Raw genomic sequence first — 20,139 nt, forward strand, 5'->3', positions numbered from 1 at the left:
GGTGGGGGTGGAGAGGGAGGCACGGCATTTCACTGGGCCCCTTTCCCAGGGCGTCCTGGATCTTTCTGCCCAGTCCCCATCAGGGACCTGCTCAGGGTCTGCAGTGGGTGGGCGGGGGCAGGGGGCCGTGCTCCACTTCAGGTAAGCACCTGCCCCACCACTGACCACGACCCTCAGGCCTTCGGGGAACAGCAGTGAAGTCCCCACCTCAGTTCACAGGCCATGGTCTCCACTGGCCAGAACATTCCAGCCCAGCCATTATGATTTCCTGAAAGCGGCTCATACCACATCGAGCTCAGACCCTAAGACACTGAACCCTGACAGGTACTTCCCTCCGTTGTGTGTGTGGTACAGATACACGTGTGTGGCACATGTACTCCATTCTCAGGTGTGCAGCAGGTACATTATCAGGTAAATGGCAAATATTCCATTCCCAGGTGTGTAGCATGGGCGCTCTTGGGAGTGGGGCTAGGTACTTTGTTCTCAGGTGTGTAGCACAGGAGTTCCATTCCCACTGTGCAGCACAGGAACTCTGGTGTAGCTAGGTACTCCACCATCAGGTGTGCAGCACAGGTGCTCTCAGGTGTATGACTAGGCACTCTGTCCTCAGGTGTGCGGCACAGGTACTGTTCTCAGGTGTGTGGCACAGGTGCTCTCAGCTGTATGACTAGGCACTCTGTCCTCAGGTGTGCTGCACAAGTACTGTTCTCAGGTGTGTGGCACAGGTGCTCCCAGGTGTATGACTAGGCACTCTGTCCTCAGGTGTGCGGCACAGGTACTGTTGTTCTCAGGTGTGTGGCACAGGTGCTCTCAGGTGTATGACTAGGCACTCTGTCCTCAGGTGTGCTGCACAGGTACTGTTCTCAGGTGTGTGGCACAGGTGCTCCCAGGTGTATGACTAGGCACTCTGTCCTCAGGTGTGCTGCACAGGTACTGTTCTCAGGTGTGTGGCACAGGTGCTCCCAGGTGTATGACTAGGGACTCTGTCCTCAGGTGTGCTGCACAGGTACTGTTGTTCTCAGGTGTGTGGCACAGGTGCTCCCAGGTGTATGACTAGGCACTCTGTCCCCAGGTGTGCTGCACAGGTACTGTTCTCAGGTGTGTGGCACAGGTGCTCCCAGGTATATGACTAGGCACTCTGTCCTCAGATGTGCTGCACAGGTACTGTTCTCAAGTCTGTGTCACAGGTGCTCTCAGGTGTATGACGAGGCACTCTGTCCTCAGGTGTGCTACTCTGTCCTCAGGTGCTCTCAGGTGTGCTAGGTACTTTCTGTGCTCAGGTGTGCAGCATGGGTACTCTTGGACATGTGGTTAGGCACTCTGTTCTCAGGTGTGCAGCACAGGTCTTCTCAGGTGTGTGGTGCAGGTGTACTGAGGCACAAGAGCAGGGAGACGAGACTGAGTGGGCTGATCATGGGGCCTGTGGGCTGAGATGAGGAGCAACCACCACATGCTCCTCCAGCAGCAAGTGACCCCCCTGAAGTGGAGCTGGGACCCCAGAGAGAGTGGAGGTGACTGGGGCTTTTGCTGGAAGGTAGGCAGGTGCCACGAAACAATGAGGGGGCAACGTACACTGGGCCTGTGGTCTGGGGTGCACACACTGACCTCACTGGACTGGGGTGGGGTCAGCTGTGGGTCTGGGTCACAGCTTGTCAAAGTCCAGGAGGGGACCATCATGGATAAGGGTAGAAGTCCTCATGTGCCCCAGGAAACCCTGCGATGGAATCACACGAAGTCCCACAGGCCCCTTGGTAGTGACATCTACAATGCACTCTGCCATCACAGCCCCGAGATGATCCCACCCACCAGACCTCACGGTCAAGAAGCCCTTGCCCCTCAGGTCCATCCTAGGCCAGCCAGGCCCCAGGGGACCCTGTGCACACCCATGTCTTGTCGGTGGGCCCACCGGAACCCAGAAGTCCTTACGCCTCCCCAACCTGAGCACACCACCCACCATGCTTTGTGCAATGCTGACGGGGCTGTGAGCGGGTGTGGGGCTGCATGGACGGCCTCATCTCTGTGGGACGCCTTGTCTCCCTGTCCTGCTGGTCTCACCTGATGTGGCTTCAGGCAAGCGAGTGTGTCTAAGACGGTGGATGCTGGGGACATGGGCACGTTTCTTCCCTGTTTGATGTGAGAAGCTAAAAGCAGGCCTTGAGTCTGTGCCTTTATTGCTTATGCTGCCTGTTCCAATGAATACAATGAACTTTTAGAAAAGTAAGGCACGTGAAAGCCTTCTGTGCAAGTTCCATATTACTTTAAGATTCTACTGGCTGACAGAAGCATCTCCACTGCAGAGCTGGAGATCTGGGAAAGCACATGATACATTCTGGGAGCAGAACACCTGAGCCATTCATCATTGCGCTTAGCCTCACAGCACAGTCAGCAGGCCAGCAAGCCCAGGGTTGTTACCGTGACGTAGTGGCTGCTACAACTGCAAAGCCCTAGTCGCTTATCCACATATGTACAGTCAGGTCCCCAAGTGTTAACCCACAAGATCTGACGGAAGATCAGCATCCAACTGTGTCTGGGTCCCGATGTGTAGAGGAGGAATTTGGCATTTTCAGTCTTTTCTCATACGTTGTGCTGCTGTCCACGAGGCTCGCATCACACAATGCTGAAGACCATGGAGAGATACTGCTCATAGGATACCTGAATCCAGCCGTCCTGATCCGTGTCGTAACGTCTGAATATGTCTGTCAGCCTCTGGGAAAAGAACAGCATTTAGACTCTGGTGTTTGCTGAACAGAAGGACAGGATGAGAACACAGGGTGGGGACACCTGGACATCTGGGAACACAATCTCAGAAGCGTGTCTTCCTCATGAGGGATGAGGGACCCTGGTGATGGACACCCATGCAGGGAGGCCCAGGCGCAGCAGCTGAGCGCTGTCTACAGGGCAGTGCAGTTGGAGGACACGGGATGAAGGGTAGGGCAGGTCTAGCTCCAGTAGAGCCCAACTGGGCACCTCCTCCACTCTGGGTCACGGGCTTGTCAAAGTTCCCGAGGAGCATCCCCATGGGTGGCAGCTCCCGAGGACTCATCTTGGTGGTGACCTGGGCCAGGCATGGCTCAGTCAGGGAAGCCAGTCTTAACACAGGCTCCTGCCCTGGAACCCAAGCCCAGTGCAGGAGGGCCAGCCCCTCGGGTCCACCCACCTCCTGTTCGGCCTGCCCCTGTCCTCCACTAGCCTGAGGGCCCAGGCCAGTCAGAAGCAGAGGGGCGACCACTCAACCCTGAGAACAAGCTGAGAGTGCCACTCCAGAGATGGACTTGGCAACCCTGACCCGCTCCGAAGACCACCAAGGATAAGACAGGCAGGCACAAGGGAATTCCGTGTGACAGAAGAACCTGACAGCCCCAGCCCGTCGAGGCCCAGCAGGGTCTGCAAGGCCCTACCTCCCAGACGCCAACCGCAAGCAAGTTCCTACGTGGGAGTCACTGGCACAACACTGCCAGGAGGTTTTGATCAACAGGGGTCATGCTGGTTTGGTTCTTTTCTGTTTTGTGGCCCTGAGGACTGAGCCCAGGGCCTCACAGGTGCTAGTCAGGTGCTCTAACACAGAGCACACCCCAGCCCTCATTTTATTTTGAGATAGGGCCTTGCTAGGTTGCCCAGGCTGGCCGTGAACTTGTGGTCCTCCTGCCTCACTCCTCCAATTCGATAACAGGTACAGAATGGACCCCCAATGTCTCACAAAGGCCCACGTGTTGACGGCTTGATCCCCAGGCCGTGGTGTGATGGGGAACCTTCAGGAGGTAGGGCCCAGCAGCAGGAACTGGGTTGACTGGGGGTGTGTTCTTACGGGGGACATGGGGACAACAGCCCCATCTTTTTTCCTGTTCACTTCACACCTACCATGAGGTAAGCATCTTCTGCTGCCAAGTATTCCTACCACAATGTGCTGCCTCTGCATAGTCCCAGAAGCCACGAGCCAAGCAAACATGGCCTGAGCCCTCCAGAACTGTCAGCCAAAATGAACCCTTCCCCTTATTAAGTGGGTTTATCTCAGACATTTGTTCTAGTGACAGAAAGCTGACTGCCATAGTGGCTACCCCACCTAGCCCAGGTGTGCAGCGGGCTCTGCCTCCCAATGACATATCGCTCAGAACATGTCCTGCTATTTAGTGACATGTGATGGTGTAAGAGAACACTGGAATAGTTAACTCTGACTGAACAATGGGAAGCCTGAGCATGTAGCTCAGAGGCAGAGCTCCTCCTGGCATGTTTCAGGTCCTGGCTTCCATCCCAGCAACGCACAACAAAACAATATGTACAGAACATGGGTAACTTTTCTTTTAATTTTATTTGTGTTTTTCTAAGATTTCTACAAGTTTTCATGTCCTTTTTTTAAAAAAAATAATTTCAAAAAAGCCTCTCCTTTTTTGCAGTGCAGAGCTGGGGAAGAAAGCTAGGGCCTTATGCATGCTGGTCAAGCACTCTACCACTGAGCTACATTTCCAGCCCCTCAAAAGCCTTTTTAAAAAAAGACAGATGAAAGAACTCATTCTGAGGGAATTTTTACTTATGGGCCATGGCTTTCTGCTTTTAGATTCCCCACTTCTAACCTTCCAGGGTGAGTGTGGACCCAGGAATTGGCAACATCCCCCACAGAGCTGCAGGGCGTGGGTCTGGGGGCAGAGGGCTCCTAATGGGCCTTGGTCCTAGTGGGACTGTTGCTGAGAACCCAAGGAGACCTTCCCCAAGACAGCAGGAGAAGGGCCAGATGTCGACTACTGGAAGAAATCAAAACCTTGACCCCCACAGCACTTCAGAGAGTCCAAAAGGTGAGTCACGCTGCACCTCTTTCCCGGGTGTTCAGCAGACACTGAAAGCACAATCCCACACCAGGGAACACTGAGCAGTAGGCAAGGCAAGGCTATCCCTGTCTGGAGGTCAGAAGCATGAGACCTGGGAGAGCTGTTCTCCAACCCTCAGTGAGAACAAATGATGTGTCCAGACACTGTTAAAGAACCTGGAGGCTGCACATGGCGGACCACAAGCAACACACTTTAACTGCTCCATCATTTGATGGGAAAAAATTGAGAACAATTACCAAAATTCTACATTATGTCTAAAAATCAAATGCCACCAAAGCCTCTCAATGATTCCAAAGTCAGCAAGTGTGCCCTCTGCCTGGACTCAACTGCAGGACTGGCCTGTGGAGACAGGTTCTACTCCAAAGGAGTTCAGGGAGTGCATTTGCTTTCTGTGAAATGGAGCCTCCATGAAATGCCCCTCCATGGGGTGGGGGGCAGCGAGGAACGTGCAGGTTGAACACACCAACCCTGAGTTAACAATCGTCGGATCTACTCACTGTACTGTTGTCTGTGCTACTGTTTGTTTGAAATCTGTCACAGTAAAAACTTTAAGGGGTTCCGACCCACAACTTTCCCAGAGCTCACAGCTGCAGAGCATGGATCGCTACCTAGAAGTGACAGCAGGGCTTCATGGGACCAGTGGGCGGGCTGCTGCATGCTGCAGTCTCATGCTGCTGGACAGGGACCTGTCCTGAGATGTGTCACTGTTCCTACCTGCTGCAGTATGCTCATACAAACGCCGTGGCCCAGGCCCATGGCCTAGGCCCATGGCCTGGACACGTCCTCCTGATGCAACTGAGGTGTGGTGAGCGGAGACATGCAAGACTGCTGCAGGCACAACAAGGCACACCATTCACAGCGGATGGTGCACCACACTCTAAAGTAGCCAGCACAGCAAGCACGCAGGCTCGGAGCTCACTGTCACCAGCATCGTGATCGTGTGTGCACACAATCAGACAGCTGGCAGCAAAGCTCTCTCCATTGATGTCGATCACTGTAAACGGGGCACCGACTGGTGCTTGAGGTCACAGCAGCTGCTATGTCACCAGCAACAGGCATCTCTCAGCTCACTGGACCTTGTGGGATAGAGATCACCCGTGATGCAGTATTGTTACGTAGCACATGACCATTTCCAAGGGCAGGAAAGAAACTACTGTCTATACTTCCACTGACAGAACTAGTTACTTATCCAAAGATAAGGCTGCCTTTCAAAGCTCCAAAAACTCACGCTACACTGAAGAAAGAAAATGAAGATGAAAAGACCTCCCACGTTCATGGAATTAATATTGTCAAAATGGCCATGCTACCAAAAGTAATACCCATCAAAATAACTATGACATTCTTCAAGAATTTTAAAAAAAACAGTCCGAAAATTCATTTGGAAGAATAAAAGAGGGCTGGGGAGATAGCTCAGTCGGTAGAGCGCTTGCCTTGCAAGCACAAGGCCCTGGGTTCGATCCCCAGCACTGCAAAAAAAAAAAAAAAAAAAAAAAAAGAACAAGAGAACCAGAATAGCCAAAGTAATACTGAGCAAGAAGAGCAACACAGGAGGCAGCACAATACCTCAAAATACACTACAGAGCTACAGTGACAAAAACCAGCCAGCACAATAACTCAAAATATACTACAGAGCTACAGTGACAAAAACCAGCCAGCACAATACCTCAAAATACACTACAGAGCTACAGTGACAAAAACCAGCCAGCACAATAACTCAAAATATACTACAGAGCTACAGTAACAAAACCAGCCAGCACAATAACTCAAAATATACTACGGAGCTACAGTAACAAAACCAGCGTGGTAATGGCATCAAAATAGTCATGGAGACCAATGGAACAGAATAGAAGATGCAGAGATAAACCCACATACTCAGACATCTGATACTTGACAAAGTGCCAAAAATATATGTTGGAGAAAAGACAGCCTTTTTAACAGATGGTACTAGGAAAATGGGGTATGCATATGCAGAAGACTGAAACTAGGTCCCTATCTCTCACCCTGCACAAGTCTAATCAAAGTGGAACAAAGACTTAGGAATTAGAACAAAACTCTGAAGAAAATACAGGGTCAACACTTCATCATATAGGTGCCAGTACCAACTTCTTTAACAAGACTCCTAAAGCCCAAGAAATAAAACCAAGAATTAATGAATGGAATGGCATCAAATTAAAAAGGTTTTGCATAGCAAAGGAAACAAGAGTGTGGAGACGGAGCCAACAGAATGGGAGATCTTTGCCAGCTACTCTTCTGACAGGGCATATAAAAGCTTAATAGGATGGAGCTGGAGAATATCATGCTAAAGGAAATAAGCCAATCTCCCAAAACCAAAGGCCAAATGTTTTCTCTGATATGCGGATGCTAATTCATAATGGGGGGCTGGCACTAGGGAAGAATAATTACTTTAGATTAGGCAGAGGGGAGTGAAGGAAGGGGAGTGGGTAAGGGGGAAGGAAGGATAGTAGAGTGAAACAGACATTGTTACCCCATGGTATATGCATGACTGTGTGACTGGTGGGATTCTACATCATGTATAACAAGAAGAATGAGAAGTTATACTCCATTATATATGTCAAAGTGCATTCTATTGTCATGCATAACTAATGTAAAACAACAATAACAAAAAAACACAAATAACTCAATAAATAGGCAAAAGAAATAAACAGACTTTTCTCAAAAGAAGAAACACAAGTGGCTAAGAAACACTTAAAAAAATGTTAAACATTTCTAGCAAAATACAAATCAAAAACTACACTAAAATATCATCTCACTCCAGTAAGAATGGCAATTATCAAGAATACAAACAATAATAAATACTGGTGAAGATGTGGGGAAAAAGGTACACACATACACTGTTAGTGGGGCTGCAAATTAGTACAATGGCTCTAGAAATCAGTGTGGAGACTCCTCAAAAAACTAGGAATGGAACCACCATAAGATCCACTTATTCCACTTGGTATTTATCCCAAAGAACTAAATCAGCACACTACAGTGATACTGCCACTTCAGTGTTTATAGCAGCTCAATTCACAATAGTTAAGATATGGAACCAGTCCAGGTGCCCATCAACACATGAATGGATAAAGGAAGTGTGACATACAGACACAGTGGAGCTTTACTTAGCCATAAGGAATAAGGGCATCTGCCAGTCAACGGGCAGAATTGAAGAACATCATATTAAGTCCAACAAGCCAGACTCAGAAAGTCAAGGGGGTAATGTTTTCTTCATATGCAAAAACTAGAGCAAAATAAGAAAAAAAAAAAAAAAAAAATGGGGGGGGGGGACCTGTATATTTAAAGAGAGAGAAATGAATGGAATAGGAGGAGGAGGAGAGGGAAGATGGCAAAGGGGAGGAACGTGGACTGAGTCTCACAACACACTATGTACACCTACGACTGCACCTCAGCGAACTCCACCTTCCTGTGTGTGTAGAAAGCAACAGTCAAAACAAACAAACGAATGAATGAAGGGAACACCAGTAGAGAGGAGGAAGAAGACTAGGCAAGGGAGAGGGGAGGTAAAGGATGGGGAATGGAGATCAAAACGGAGTTTACCAAATTCCACGCATGTGTGATTTTGTCGAAATGACTCCAACTACCATGAATAAATAATGCTTTAAAAAAAAAAAAAAACACCAAAAAACCAAAACAAACCCCCCGCCCTCTCCCCCCCAAAACCCCCTTATACAACAGGCTTTATTCATTTAATGGATGGGAAGGTGCCCTGCTCTGGTGTAACCCTTTCTGCCCCCAGCCCAGCCCCTGCAGAGCCGCTCCCTCACCTGCAAGACAATGCATCCCTGGATGAAGTCATCAAAGGCGATCTGCCCTCGTCCTTGTCTGTCAAACTTCCGAATCAGGATGTCATGGAACTGGTCAGAGAGCCGGTAGCCTGGGAGAGGAAAGCCAGAGTCAGGAAAGGCAGGCGAGGCGGCAGTGTGCCACTGCTCACGCTCTCCCCCAGACCCCCACGCCTCCCCACAGCACCAACTGCCACTCCGTTCATTGCACTCTGAGAGCTGAGACACTGCCTGACCGATCATTCCAAGCCACATGTTCGTTTCCAGGACTGTGATGTGACCTACCTAGAGGCCAGTGCCATCTCCCTGGAGGACGATCTGTCATCTCCTGAGTACAAGCATCTGTTGGCTAACTGAACCCACACACAGGGCAGGCAGGCATGGCAACCCAAGCCCCGGAGCACCTCACCCATCTGCTAAATGAGCGAAGCCCTGAAGGACTCGCTGCCCTGGCTGCTCGATACCAGAGAGTGCTCTGAGAGCTAAGGATCACAGAAGGTTCCAGTGAAACAAATGGAGATGTGAGGAAAGGGGATCGATGAGGACCCCTGGCAGGTCAGGATTCGTGACATCAGGGAACTGAGGACACCAGGAGAGTCGGCCTCACCAAGTTAAAAATCACCCAGGGTTACTGAGCAATGATTGAGTCCTCTGCAATTTACTGGGGAGATCTGGAGAATATCTCCAGTGGGGATAAGGCTCTGAAGGAAAGTGGAGGAACCAGATGCAGGTGGATACCCCTGGAGGCAAGAGGAGGATGCAGTTCACCTGCTTCCTTCCCTCGCCCCCCCACTACCTGTGTGGCCGTGGTGTCCTTACTGATTCAGGAGACAAGATCCAGGTGCCAATATAGTTTTACTGGTTTTCAGTCTTGCTGGGGTCTTTGCAAGTATATGCACACCTATTTCTGATTGAACCTCATAGTTAATCACCTGTATGAACATTCAATCATTTCACTATAAAGACTCAAAACACACACACACGTTCACAGTACCTTCCAGAGCACCGAGGGCGAGTTGGGATTTAAGTATGGGGCTACTAAGTGAGCAGTGGCAGCATCACTTCAGGATCTCCAACCGAGATCAGAGAGCGAGCACGTGGGGAAGAGACGCCACTCATCTCCTCACACCTACCAAGTGCCTGGCAGGTGAGGCAGCAGCCCTGGCTGAGCCCTGTTCTGCTGAGGACAGGCTTGCAGGGCCACAGGGCACTGCAGGTCCAGGGTGGATGGGGCGACAACAGCCACTGCTGGTTTCCTGCCAGCACTGGAGAAGCCAAGGAGATGGGAACAAAGATACAGGATTTCCAGTCTGAACACATGACAGAAACGACTCCACTGATCCTAGAATCAACTCCAGTTTCTCTGGTTATTGGCACTGTTGCAGGAAGTCGGGCAAAGTGAGCAATGAACAGGAAGACCAGGAAAGAAGGCTCATCCAGGAGGCCAAATCCGGCTACGTGGGAGCCAAGAGGCACTCTCTGCCCACAGCCACAACCCAGTCAGGCCAGAGGCCACCTGGCAGACCCAGCGTGCTGCCTGTGCTTCTCCCCACTGGACAAAGGCTGACTTCTGAAATACAGCTCTTGAGCCAGCAGCTCTGACCACCACATACACCATCTGTTCCAGTCCCACCCAAAAGGGCAAGGCCACCTGAGGCCTCCCAGCCTGTGAGCAGCAGCGGACAATGCCTCACAAAGGGCACTGCTGGGAAGTCTGGCCCTCTCAGGCCTGTTCTCCTCTTCCAGACAGATCAGGTGGCGCTGCTCCCATCCCAGCAGGGCTGCAGGGTTGCAGTGAGGCTGTGTGCAGACGCTTTCTGCCCTCCAGTCCTCACCTCTGCCAAGCCCACTCTCCTGGAGCCCCCAGAGGCAATGGGGGCCCTTTCCTGGAAAGCGGATGGGAGCACTCCATCCCGAGTCTGCTTCCAAACCCCAAACAGCCTGTGGTGATGGAGCAAAGTTCTTCCCTACCCAGGAACTAACAGGAGGAAGATGCCACCAGAAACTGCCCGGTGGACACCTGTGGTACAGGCCACGCAACCTGTGGACCAGATGGTCAGCACCAGTCCAGAGCCCGCTGCCCACCAGCAGCCCCACCACCAGGAGTAGCATGGTCTAGGAGACAGCACTGCAGTCAGAACACGACTGCAGTGTTCTGGGAGGAACTGGACAGACGTCAGTGATCACCAGTGGACAAGGAAACAGGAGGAAAGTTAAACAGTCCGTGGCCTGTGTAGCACTGACCTGTGTTCCCAGCCAGTCGATGGCATGCGAAAGGAGATGGGGCTGCTTGTCAGGCACGATTGTAAAAACACTGTTAACCTTGTGAGTTGCTGGCACTGACCTCCTAAGCAGGTATCCACATGCTCCAGCTGCAGAATGAGGGACGCAGGGGACATGGGCCTCAAACTTGCTCAGAAAACTTCAGCCACAAAGGGGAGAAGCAAACAGAGTGAAAAGATGGAATGGCTAAAAATGAGCAATGGACAAGTGGAGGTTTGTTATACTTCCACAGAGTTTTCATTATAAAAAACTAAACCACAGAAGTTGCCAGAGGTAGGGTGCGGGGCAGGAGAGACTGGGTTCTGAACACACTGCCCACCAGAAGGGGCAGCTTAATGTAGGTGAGCCAAACTTCAAGTCAACAAACAATCCACGCTACACTTGCAGAGCCTGCCAGGGGCCACGCTGGAAAAGGAGTCATGCCCACTCAGGTCTCCACACCTGGCTGTGTTAATAATGATAGTCTACATGGTGGAAGGCTCATCAGACCCACCAAGTGGCCCTACCAGAGTCACACAAGGCCACCTGGGCTGGCCTGAGATGCCCACTATTGAGCTACTCCATTACCTGAGAGCAACACCTGTTCTCAGAAGTTAAAACAGAACAGGAATTTTTTCTTCTAAGGTCAACTTCTTAACAGGTACAATGGAAAATCTTCCAAAGTAACGAATGTGCAAACGGGATGACATGTTCCTTTTCATGGAAGATAAGGGCAAACAGCCCTGGAAAATCGGAATCAAACTCAAGACATTTGGCGGGAGGTACTACACAGGACACTGCTTCTCCAGAAAACACTTGGGAAGCCAGAGGACTCTGGCTCTGCCTGTGAGGCAGCCTGTGCTCCTGACCAGTCACAACCTCACCACAGCTACAGACACAGAGGTTCTGAGGTGTCCCTGGTTTGAACAGGTCACAGAGAGCCCGAGAGACTGAGGAGCATCAATGTTTCCACTGTGAGTTCCAATGACCCAATAGTCACTGTGCTAAGTACAAGATCCAAGGCCTTTAAATGTGGGGCAGGCTGATGTTCTGTGGCGCTGAGACTGCACACAGGCCCAGCTCTATCCCCAGGCCCATGTAGCACTTGCCCTGCTGGACTGCCCTGGGCCTCCTGTGCCTTCATTGGCCCTCTCTGCCTGGAGGTCCTTTGTGCGCCTGCACCAGGAGACAGGCCAGCCAGGACCTCACCAGGTCCTGGTGAAGACACAGCAAGGTTATGTGTATTCAAAATTCTAATTTAGAGGTGTCCTATCCAAATCCTGGCTCACAACTGGTGAGTTCCCAACACCTTTCCTAAAACCAGCCCTATGGACAAGTTCGTGGCGCAAGAATGAAGAGGAGGAGGAGATGGCCATGAGCCACAGGTTGGAAGGACAAGTGGGGAGAAGTGTAAGAGCCACATCAGCAACCACAGCCGATACTGCACTTGAGCGTAACAGGACTCCAACAACCACAGTACTCTGGACTGTGATCTAACTTGCATTACTCTTCTTAGAAAGCACTTGTGAGCATGCTTTTCAGTAAGCACAGGAGGGTCTGGTAACACAGGCCAGATGGCACTGAGCAAAACTGCCTGAAATGAGTCTAGGTGGAATCATGACCGGCCTTGGGCTGGTCCCAAACAGTGTGGTGTTTCCTTTGTAGAACCCCAGCATCCTTTCAGGCTTAGGACAAGTTCTGGAAAGCCTTTGGTGAGCTCTGGACAGGTACTCTGAACACTCGCAAGAGGCACGGCATGCTGTCACACAACTACATACAACAAGTGTGTCCACGTGTGTCCACATGCCACACAGACACACACTAAGTGCACTTGAGAATGGGCAGCTGCTCTTCTTCTCTAACTCTGCACACAATTTGGAAGGACTGAGAGTTAGATCTGATAACTTACAGAACTGCCTCTTAGGGTCACTTTATCACTGTGTGTTTTGATGCATCAGGAAACATAAACTGCCCCACACCGTTTTCTCATACCCATTTGAAATTTTCAAAAGCCTCATTCTCAATTTTGTTCATCAAATCACCCCACAGCACAAAAACTGAAGGTTTGCATAGCCCTTATCTCATTTTGGATGGAAAACTGCACAAAAGACTACATGTCAAATATAAGCTTTCATGCCATAAATACTATCAAAATATGACCCTGTACAATATAATGCGAACAGAAATTTCACAAGGATTAGGTTAAAAATCAGTAAATTGAAAAAGGTAAAATAAAACTCCAGGGGCTTCTAGGTTCCAAAATGAAATACGCTACACAATCAAAACAAGAGAATTACCAAAACCTGAGAGTGCCTGCTTGAGCTCGTTCTTGTCGATCATCCCGGAGTTGTCCCTGTCGTAGGTGCGGAAGACATTCTGCCAGTCTGTGATGTACTTCCACACGCCTGTAAACTCACTGAAGTTCACACCAGCCTTGTTCTCCCGGTCAAACATAGCTGAGACAGAGGAACACAAGTCTCAGTCAGGTCTCTGAGTTGTCCTTCAGGACGCCAGCATGGGACCAGCCTGCTGCTTACCACATGCCAGCTCATAAACACTTCTTAGCTGAATGGGACCCTGCCTGGCAGGGGCTTGGGGGACAGTTACCCAGCTCTGGCCCTTAAATAACAAAATGCAGACACAGCTGTGTGGCAGACTATCGGTGGGACCGCAGTGACAGTCAGAACAATGCTTCACACCAAGGGAGGCTTTGGAAAGCAGGCCCTCTATTGGTGTCCGCCTCACCTGAGGTCACCAACGTTGAGGCCACCAATGTGCAGGAGTCCAGCAGCCCCCACTCTCCTGATCCAAGTCCCAGGAGAACGGGAACCTGCCATACCCAGGAGTAGGAACAGTGCTCCCAGGGCAAGGGCAGTCTGTTCTTGTTAGAAAAAGACCGAGCCTACTGTCTCATTAGGGTCTCATTTTTTTTTTTTTTTTTTTTTAAATAAGATCTCATTTTTCATTTTTCAAAAATATTAGTATAATTCCAGGTCCAACTAATAAGAATCAATGACTGCATTAACTGTAACTGCAAAATGGCTAACAAATATAACAACTCGGTCTGAATTGCTATTGTAGAGAAAATGATGAACTGCCTGTTGTCTTAGGAGACTAGGCCAGACTGCAGGGAGAATGCCCCTGGGTCAGTCAGAAGTCCACACAGTTCAGCAGCACTTCACATCATCAAAGAACACGTGAAGACCGAGCATCCACACTCCTCCACACAGTGCAGAAGCATATCTGCAACCATGAGCTGTTTTTAACATCACTGCCCCAAGCATGGACTGTACAGAAGGTGTGGCATTCCAGCCCACCTCTGCATCAGGGCAATGCCAATGAGGACACCCAGCTGAGGTTGCACAGAGCAGCAGCTTCCAGGTCAGCCTCTGGCAGGGAAGTGCACACGCCCCACACCCTGCTCTGTGGCCATCTTTCCTAGTGCAGATGGCCACATCCTTGCTAGCACACCCATGAGCTACCTGGATATCTTTACCCACAGTAAGATGCAGTGTCTGTGGCTTACACCACACACCCTGCAATTCAGCACTAAGCTCGCGTGTAGCAAAAGCACGGTGGAAAACAATCTGAACCCAAGATTCCAAGTCAAAGGCAACCAGGAAGGGAACTACGTCTTTGGAAGAGTAGGAGAGAGAAAAAAAATCATCTCTCAGAATGAAAACTTTCAGAAACTGGAAGAACAGTTAACTTTTCCTGAGAATATATGAGTGACTCTTCCTCTTTGATCTGGAGCTCAAGTCCCTGCTGCCAGGGAGACTCAAACTGAGAAACCCAAATCCTGGCTGTAGAAATAAGATGGATATTTCTGGAGGAAGTATTCCCAGCTTGGGCCTGGTTTGCACACATTAAGTTCAACCACACATGAACACACAAAGCAAAGAGAAATTACTAAAATACCAAGGAAATTAGTCATGTGTGAGGTTCAACAGGAACAACTCAGGCACTAATCACCCTCTCAAGGACTCAGTGGGGTCAGGAACACATGGTGAAGTAGACAGAAGTTTAACATGTAACCCCCTCCCTCAGCACTGGGGACTGAACCCAGGGCTGAGAGCATACCAAGGAAGCCCTCTACCACTGAGTTTCACCCCAACCCTTTTAATTGTTAAGCCAAGATCTTGCTAACTTGTCCAGGCTGCCCTTGAACTTGCAATCCTCTTGCCTCAGCCTCCTGAGCAGCTAGAATTATAGATGTGCACCACCATGCCTGGCAAATACTTAATTCTTCAATAAAAACATTTACTTAAAATTTAAGAAACCATCATATATGATATTCAAAGAAATAAAAGACAAAAATGAACAAGTAATGAGACTATGAAAAATAAAGCTTGAAATTAAATAATAACTTAGAAATTTTATACATATTTTACCTTTAGAATTTAAAAACTCAAAGTACCAGTTAAATTGTAAATTAAAACTAAAGAACCTGTAAAAGTTGTATAGACAGAGGTGAGAAAACCAGAGGCAGGAGGGCATGCAAGGGCCAGCACCTCCTGAATGGGCTCCAGAAGGCACAAGCTTGTCCAGCAGCTCCCAGAGTAGCTGCCTCACTTTGTCTGCAATACTTACAAATGATTGACCTGACAGTCACTGGGTTAAACGGGGTCCACGTGCCTGCAAACAAACATAGCAACGATTAAACCAGTGGCTTGCCCCAGAGCAGAGGTTCTCAGCAGGGGCCTAGACCCAGGAGCACCATGACACCTTCTGGTTGCCATGACCAAGGAGGAGCCTAAGCACTGCGTGGGCAGCATCCCGTGATCTGCCAGATACGCAAAGTTGTTTATGACCAGAGCTGGTGCTAACTCTCTCTCTGGGGCTCTGGCTAGGCGAGTTTCTGGGGATAACAGGCATGGCTGGCCAACTTTCTAGGACAAGACACATGGTCACAGCTTCTTACACAGAGGAGACAGGAAAAGCAGCAAGGGAAAAGTGGGTGGGGAACCAGGTGTGAGCCTACAGAGTGTGGCCAGGGCTTGCTCAGCTGTGCGAGCAGCCACAGGGCTGCTGTCCAGAGCACAAGGGTGGCGGGATTGCGGGGGTTCCAGGGCTTACCTGGGGTCAGTCACTGAGCTCCATTTACCCAGAGACAAGCATTTGCCACAAATCACATCCTGGTAAAACCACCCAGGCCAAGAGGCACAGCTCAGCTCATGGCCCTTGAGGGGGACAAAGCACTCTTCCCAGACATTCTAGGAGCTCAGTTCTCAGGAGACAGATGAGGGCCAGTCACCCAACAGGCTCTTCTTAGGAACCTGAGGACCTGGGCAGCCCGTCCTACAGAGCTGACCTTACCCACCCAGGGATCAAAGCATAAGTATACACCTCTGCTCCATCACCCATGCAAGGGGACCTGGGTTGGGGAAGAATGGTGATGTGAACAGATAATTATTCTACAGGAAATTGTGCTGCTTGTATGGTCTAAATGATCTCAATTTTTTTAGGATAAACTAGAACTCTATTAGGTAAAATGTCCTCAGAAGAAAGTAAGTTTTTGTTTTTTAAGTACAGTTAAAAAGTGCCCCTTCAAATTACATCAGTATGTTACACTACGGCAAATCTACTTCAAAAGCACAAAAAACAGGCTTGAGAAAAATTCATTTCTCATTATCCCAAAATATAATGTGGATATCAAAAAATAAAAAGCGTGTACTACACAGGACAGTCTGGCAAGTTTCACAAGGCCAGAGAACACCTGCTCTGTGCTGCTGCACGCCCTAGAGCCACAGCCCTCCTTGCAGCAGACCATCAGAGCTGGCTCCCAAGCCAATGGAGCAGCAGAGACACAGTCGCTGTCCTGTGAGGGCACCCACCACGCTCCAGCTGGCTGGGCCTCTAAGCGCACGTGAGGGCACTCCGCCTGTACTTCCTCCATCTGCACTCCCAGAGGCTGTGAGGACACTGACACGGCAGGTCAAGCACTTGCTCAAGTTCACACTACTGAAACAGGGAGAAAAGGATGTGCATCCAGGCAGCACCAGGGCCCAACTGAGCCTGCAGGGTGTACAGGTGGTCCTGCTAGTGAGGGTGAACATCCAACTACCAACAACAGCTGTGAAAGGTTCACGTAAGACCTAACCTTGGTCAGTACTCTCAAACATCCAAGCAAAGGGACACAAAGAAGAAGGTGAGCCTTTACCAGTCCTGGTACAGAGGCCACAGGAAGCACCATCTCTGAAGCACGCCTCCACAGGCCTCTGTGGCCCTCTCACCACACATGCAAAGCACGATGTGAAGACAACCATCCACTCCTCGCTTGGAAAGTCTGAGGCCAGGATTTGCCGAAATGTGGCTTGCTGGATGGCAAATGCTCTTAAGGCCTTTCTAGTAACCCTGCTTTGCTCCTCCGCAGAGCAGGAGGGGCACTGGAGACACCAATCGCAGTTGGAAGGAGTTAATGATGAACACAGAAGAGAAAAATCAGGAAGGCACAATAGTCAGGGCAGAGATAATGCAATCTCGACTGTCAAACACAATCTAAAGAAATTGTGTGTGAAATGATAACCTAGCATCTGAGACCCACACAGCCTGGATGCTGGGGAATGGTGTCCGTGGCACCTGCCATTCTGAGGCAAGTGTGTCATGCTGAAAACCCACATCCTCAGAAATGAACACTAAATGCTGGGTATAGGCCAATGGCGAGGGCTTCTCCTCAACGCTGCCAGGCAGCATCCAGGAGTCTAGTGTTGCCCACTCCCTTGTCCAGCAAATACAACATCCAAGAGCTTCCCACTAACAAAGACAGACCTTTTGACATTTTGTCACATCTTAAAACTGTCCCTTTACCCAGGTTAAATGGCACACCTCTGGAAAGGCAAGTGTTAGTCAGCTTTGCATCCCTGTGACCAAAACACCTACCAGCAAGAACAACTTAGAGGAGGAAAGGTTTATTTTGGCCCAAAGTTTCAGAGGTTTAGTCCATAGTTGGCTGACTCCATTGCTATGAGCCTGAGGTGAGATAGAGTGTCATGGTGGAAGTGGGAGGTGGAGCAAAGCTGCTTAGCTCACGGCAGAAGGGAAGCAAAGTGAGACAGGAAGGGGCCAGGGCCAGATATGGGGAAGGGCGTAACCCTGGCACCCTACTTCCTTCAGGTATACCTCACCTGCCTATAGTTTTCACCACCACCCAGGAATCCACTCCAACTATTAATGCATCAAATGGATTAATGCACTGATGAGGTCAGAGCCCTAATCAGCCAACCATTTCACCTCTGAAATTTGCTGCATTGACTAACACACGAGTTTTTTGGGGGACATTCTATATCCAAACCATAACAGCAAGCTGTAACTACAATAATCAGAAAAGATGGCCACACTTGAGGAAATACAAAAGGCATTTAATAAAGAAAAATGTCTCCAATGCTACCTCGCTGCAACCATCAAGAATGACTCCTGAGAGCCCCCAACACACCCATACACAAGGGCCACCATCCTCCTAGCTCCTGAATGCCCAGTTAAGAACACCTCTCATGATTCTGCTGCAATATCCTCACTTTCCAATTTGGTCTAGGGTTTCAGCAGTTCCTACAGCAAAAATGCTGTATGGCCCATCTCCAAATTCCTTCAGTAATTACCTGGTGTTCTTGATGATCCTTTCCAGAGGAGTCACTAAGCTTCTGAAGACATTCAAGGACTTTCAAGACACGGGACGAATTTCTGTGGCACAAAGCTGCACTTCCCGCCCCTCACCCAGAAGCAGCACCCTGGCTCCTGTTTCCCAGGAGGCCTGTCTCTATGCGCCCACGCACCAGCTCGGTGGGCTCCGAGCAGCACTGGCGGTGACAACCAGGAAGCCACTCACATGGCAGGTCGAAACACCCCTTCATGTATGGGCCCTGACTGCTATATACTAGGAAATACATTCCAGAAGGGAAATGCTTAGCTCAGGCTCCAACTCACCATTGGACAGCGCTTGCTGAAGTTCATTGTCTGATATCACCCCACTCCTGTCCTTATCAACTCTGCAAAATCAAGACGACCAGGAAAGCTGGTGATGAAAAGTGCAGGAAAAGCAAAATACGGCAATAACGAACTGTCTGTCCCATAACCTTACGCTCGTTCTTGAACGTTCCTTGGCTCTGTCACTTGGCTCTGTCAGAATGTCACATGCCCCGTGCCAGCGGGGGTTCAAAGACTTCCCCAAGACCCTACGGGCCAGACCTGTCTCACCTGTCTGACTCACACCTGAACCAATCTGTTTTTCACAAGCGCTACAAGGTTCTCCGGGGGCAGTTAAGTCCTTCCCGGGCTATGGGTCACTCGAGCTACGGTCATCGGTTCAAAGGGCCACTGGGACTAAGGCTGCGAACCGTCACCAGCCCCGGGGACGCATGTCCACCTGCCCTTCCTGGGCCGCCACCCTCCTCCGCAGACGGGTCTGGCCTCTCCTGCCTTCCTAAGACGAGCACCCGGGTGGCTGGGACCGGACCTCGAACCGAGCGGGCGCCACCCTGGGCTCTGCTCTGCACCTCGGGCCGGGCGAGGGTGGGGAGGGCCTGGGCAGGACGGAGGAGGCGGCGGGGTGCCGGGGGAGGAGGCCCGGAGGTCGAGGGAGGAGGCCCGGGCGGCCCCGCCTCACCGCTGGAAGACATTCCACAGGAAGCTCTGGTCCGGCAGCGCCGCGCCCGCAGCTGGCCCCGGGCCGGAGCCCGGGCCCGGGCGATAGGAGTAGGCGGCCATGGACCCAGGCGCCGGCGGCAACGCGGCTCGACTCGGGTGGCTCCGCTTCCGCCTCAGCCGGGGGCGGGGCCTGGCGCCCACGCCGCGCACGACACTTCCGGGAGCGCCGGAAGTGCGCGTCCTCGGGTCACGGGGCCCGGCGCGGCCAATCCCTCGCGACCCGGTTGCCGGGCAACGCCGGGCGTCCGCCCCGCCCGCGCGGGCCGTGCCTCCTGCGGGGCCCCGCGCGCAGCCCGCCTTTGCCCTCGCGCAGCGCCGCGAAGCGGCGGGGAACGGAAGGCCGGCTCCGGGCGCACCGGCTTCCAGAGTGCGCCGGGACCCGGGGTGGGAAGCGACGCCGAAAGGCTCGGGGGTGGATGACGCCACGTTGTGTGGGAGGAAAAGGGTGGGCGCGAACACGGAGGACGTGCAGTTCCACACGCGCCCCGCCGCCCTTGGCGAGGGCGGCCCGCCGCGCTGGGCGGGCGACTTCGGGCGCTGGGACGGGGCGGGGCGAGCCTCGCGTCTGAGCGCGACCTCGGCCTCCCTGGGCCCCGGCCGCGGCGAGCTCACGGCGG

General features: G+C 51.2%; 1 protein-coding gene and 1 long non-coding RNA gene across 4 annotated transcripts; one reads left to right on the forward strand and one right to left on the reverse strand.

The window, feature by feature from the left end:
* LOC306664152 lies at positions 1-1,894 on the forward strand. Its single transcript, XR_013764663.1, has 3 exons — positions 1-560; positions 792-867; positions 1,225-1,894. It is a non-coding gene; the product is annotated as an uncharacterized lncRNA (long non-coding RNA).
* Positions 1,895-2,154: 260 nt separating this feature from the next.
* On the reverse strand, positions 2,155-19,935 carry PDCD6 (programmed cell death 6). Of its 3 annotated transcripts, none has more exons than XM_079146050.1 (6): positions 19,482-19,921; positions 18,803-18,864; positions 15,473-15,517; positions 13,186-13,338; positions 8,603-8,712; positions 2,155-2,706 (listed from the first exon to the last, which is right to left on the reverse strand). In XM_079146050.1, exons 1-6 carry the CDS (start codon positions 19,580-19,582, stop codon positions 2,608-2,610), a joined length of 570 nt encoding a protein of 189 aa, XP_079002176.1. In that variant the 5' UTR covers positions 19,583-19,921; the 3' UTR covers positions 2,155-2,607. The 3 variants fall into 3 exon arrangements, with proteins under 3 accessions (XP_079002176.1, XP_079002175.1, XP_079002177.1); XM_079146049.1 differs by having other exon boundaries at positions 13,180-13,338; positions 19,482-19,758; XM_079146051.1 differs by lacking the exon at positions 13,186-13,338 and having other exon boundaries at positions 19,482-19,935.
* Between the last annotated feature and the right edge of the window lie 204 nt (positions 19,936-20,139).

Source organism: Sciurus vulgaris (genome assembly GCF_902686455.1).
Source record: "Sciurus vulgaris genome assembly, chromosome: 6".
In the NCBI taxonomy this organism is placed as follows: Eukaryota; Metazoa; Chordata; class Mammalia; order Rodentia; family Sciuridae; genus Sciurus; species Sciurus vulgaris.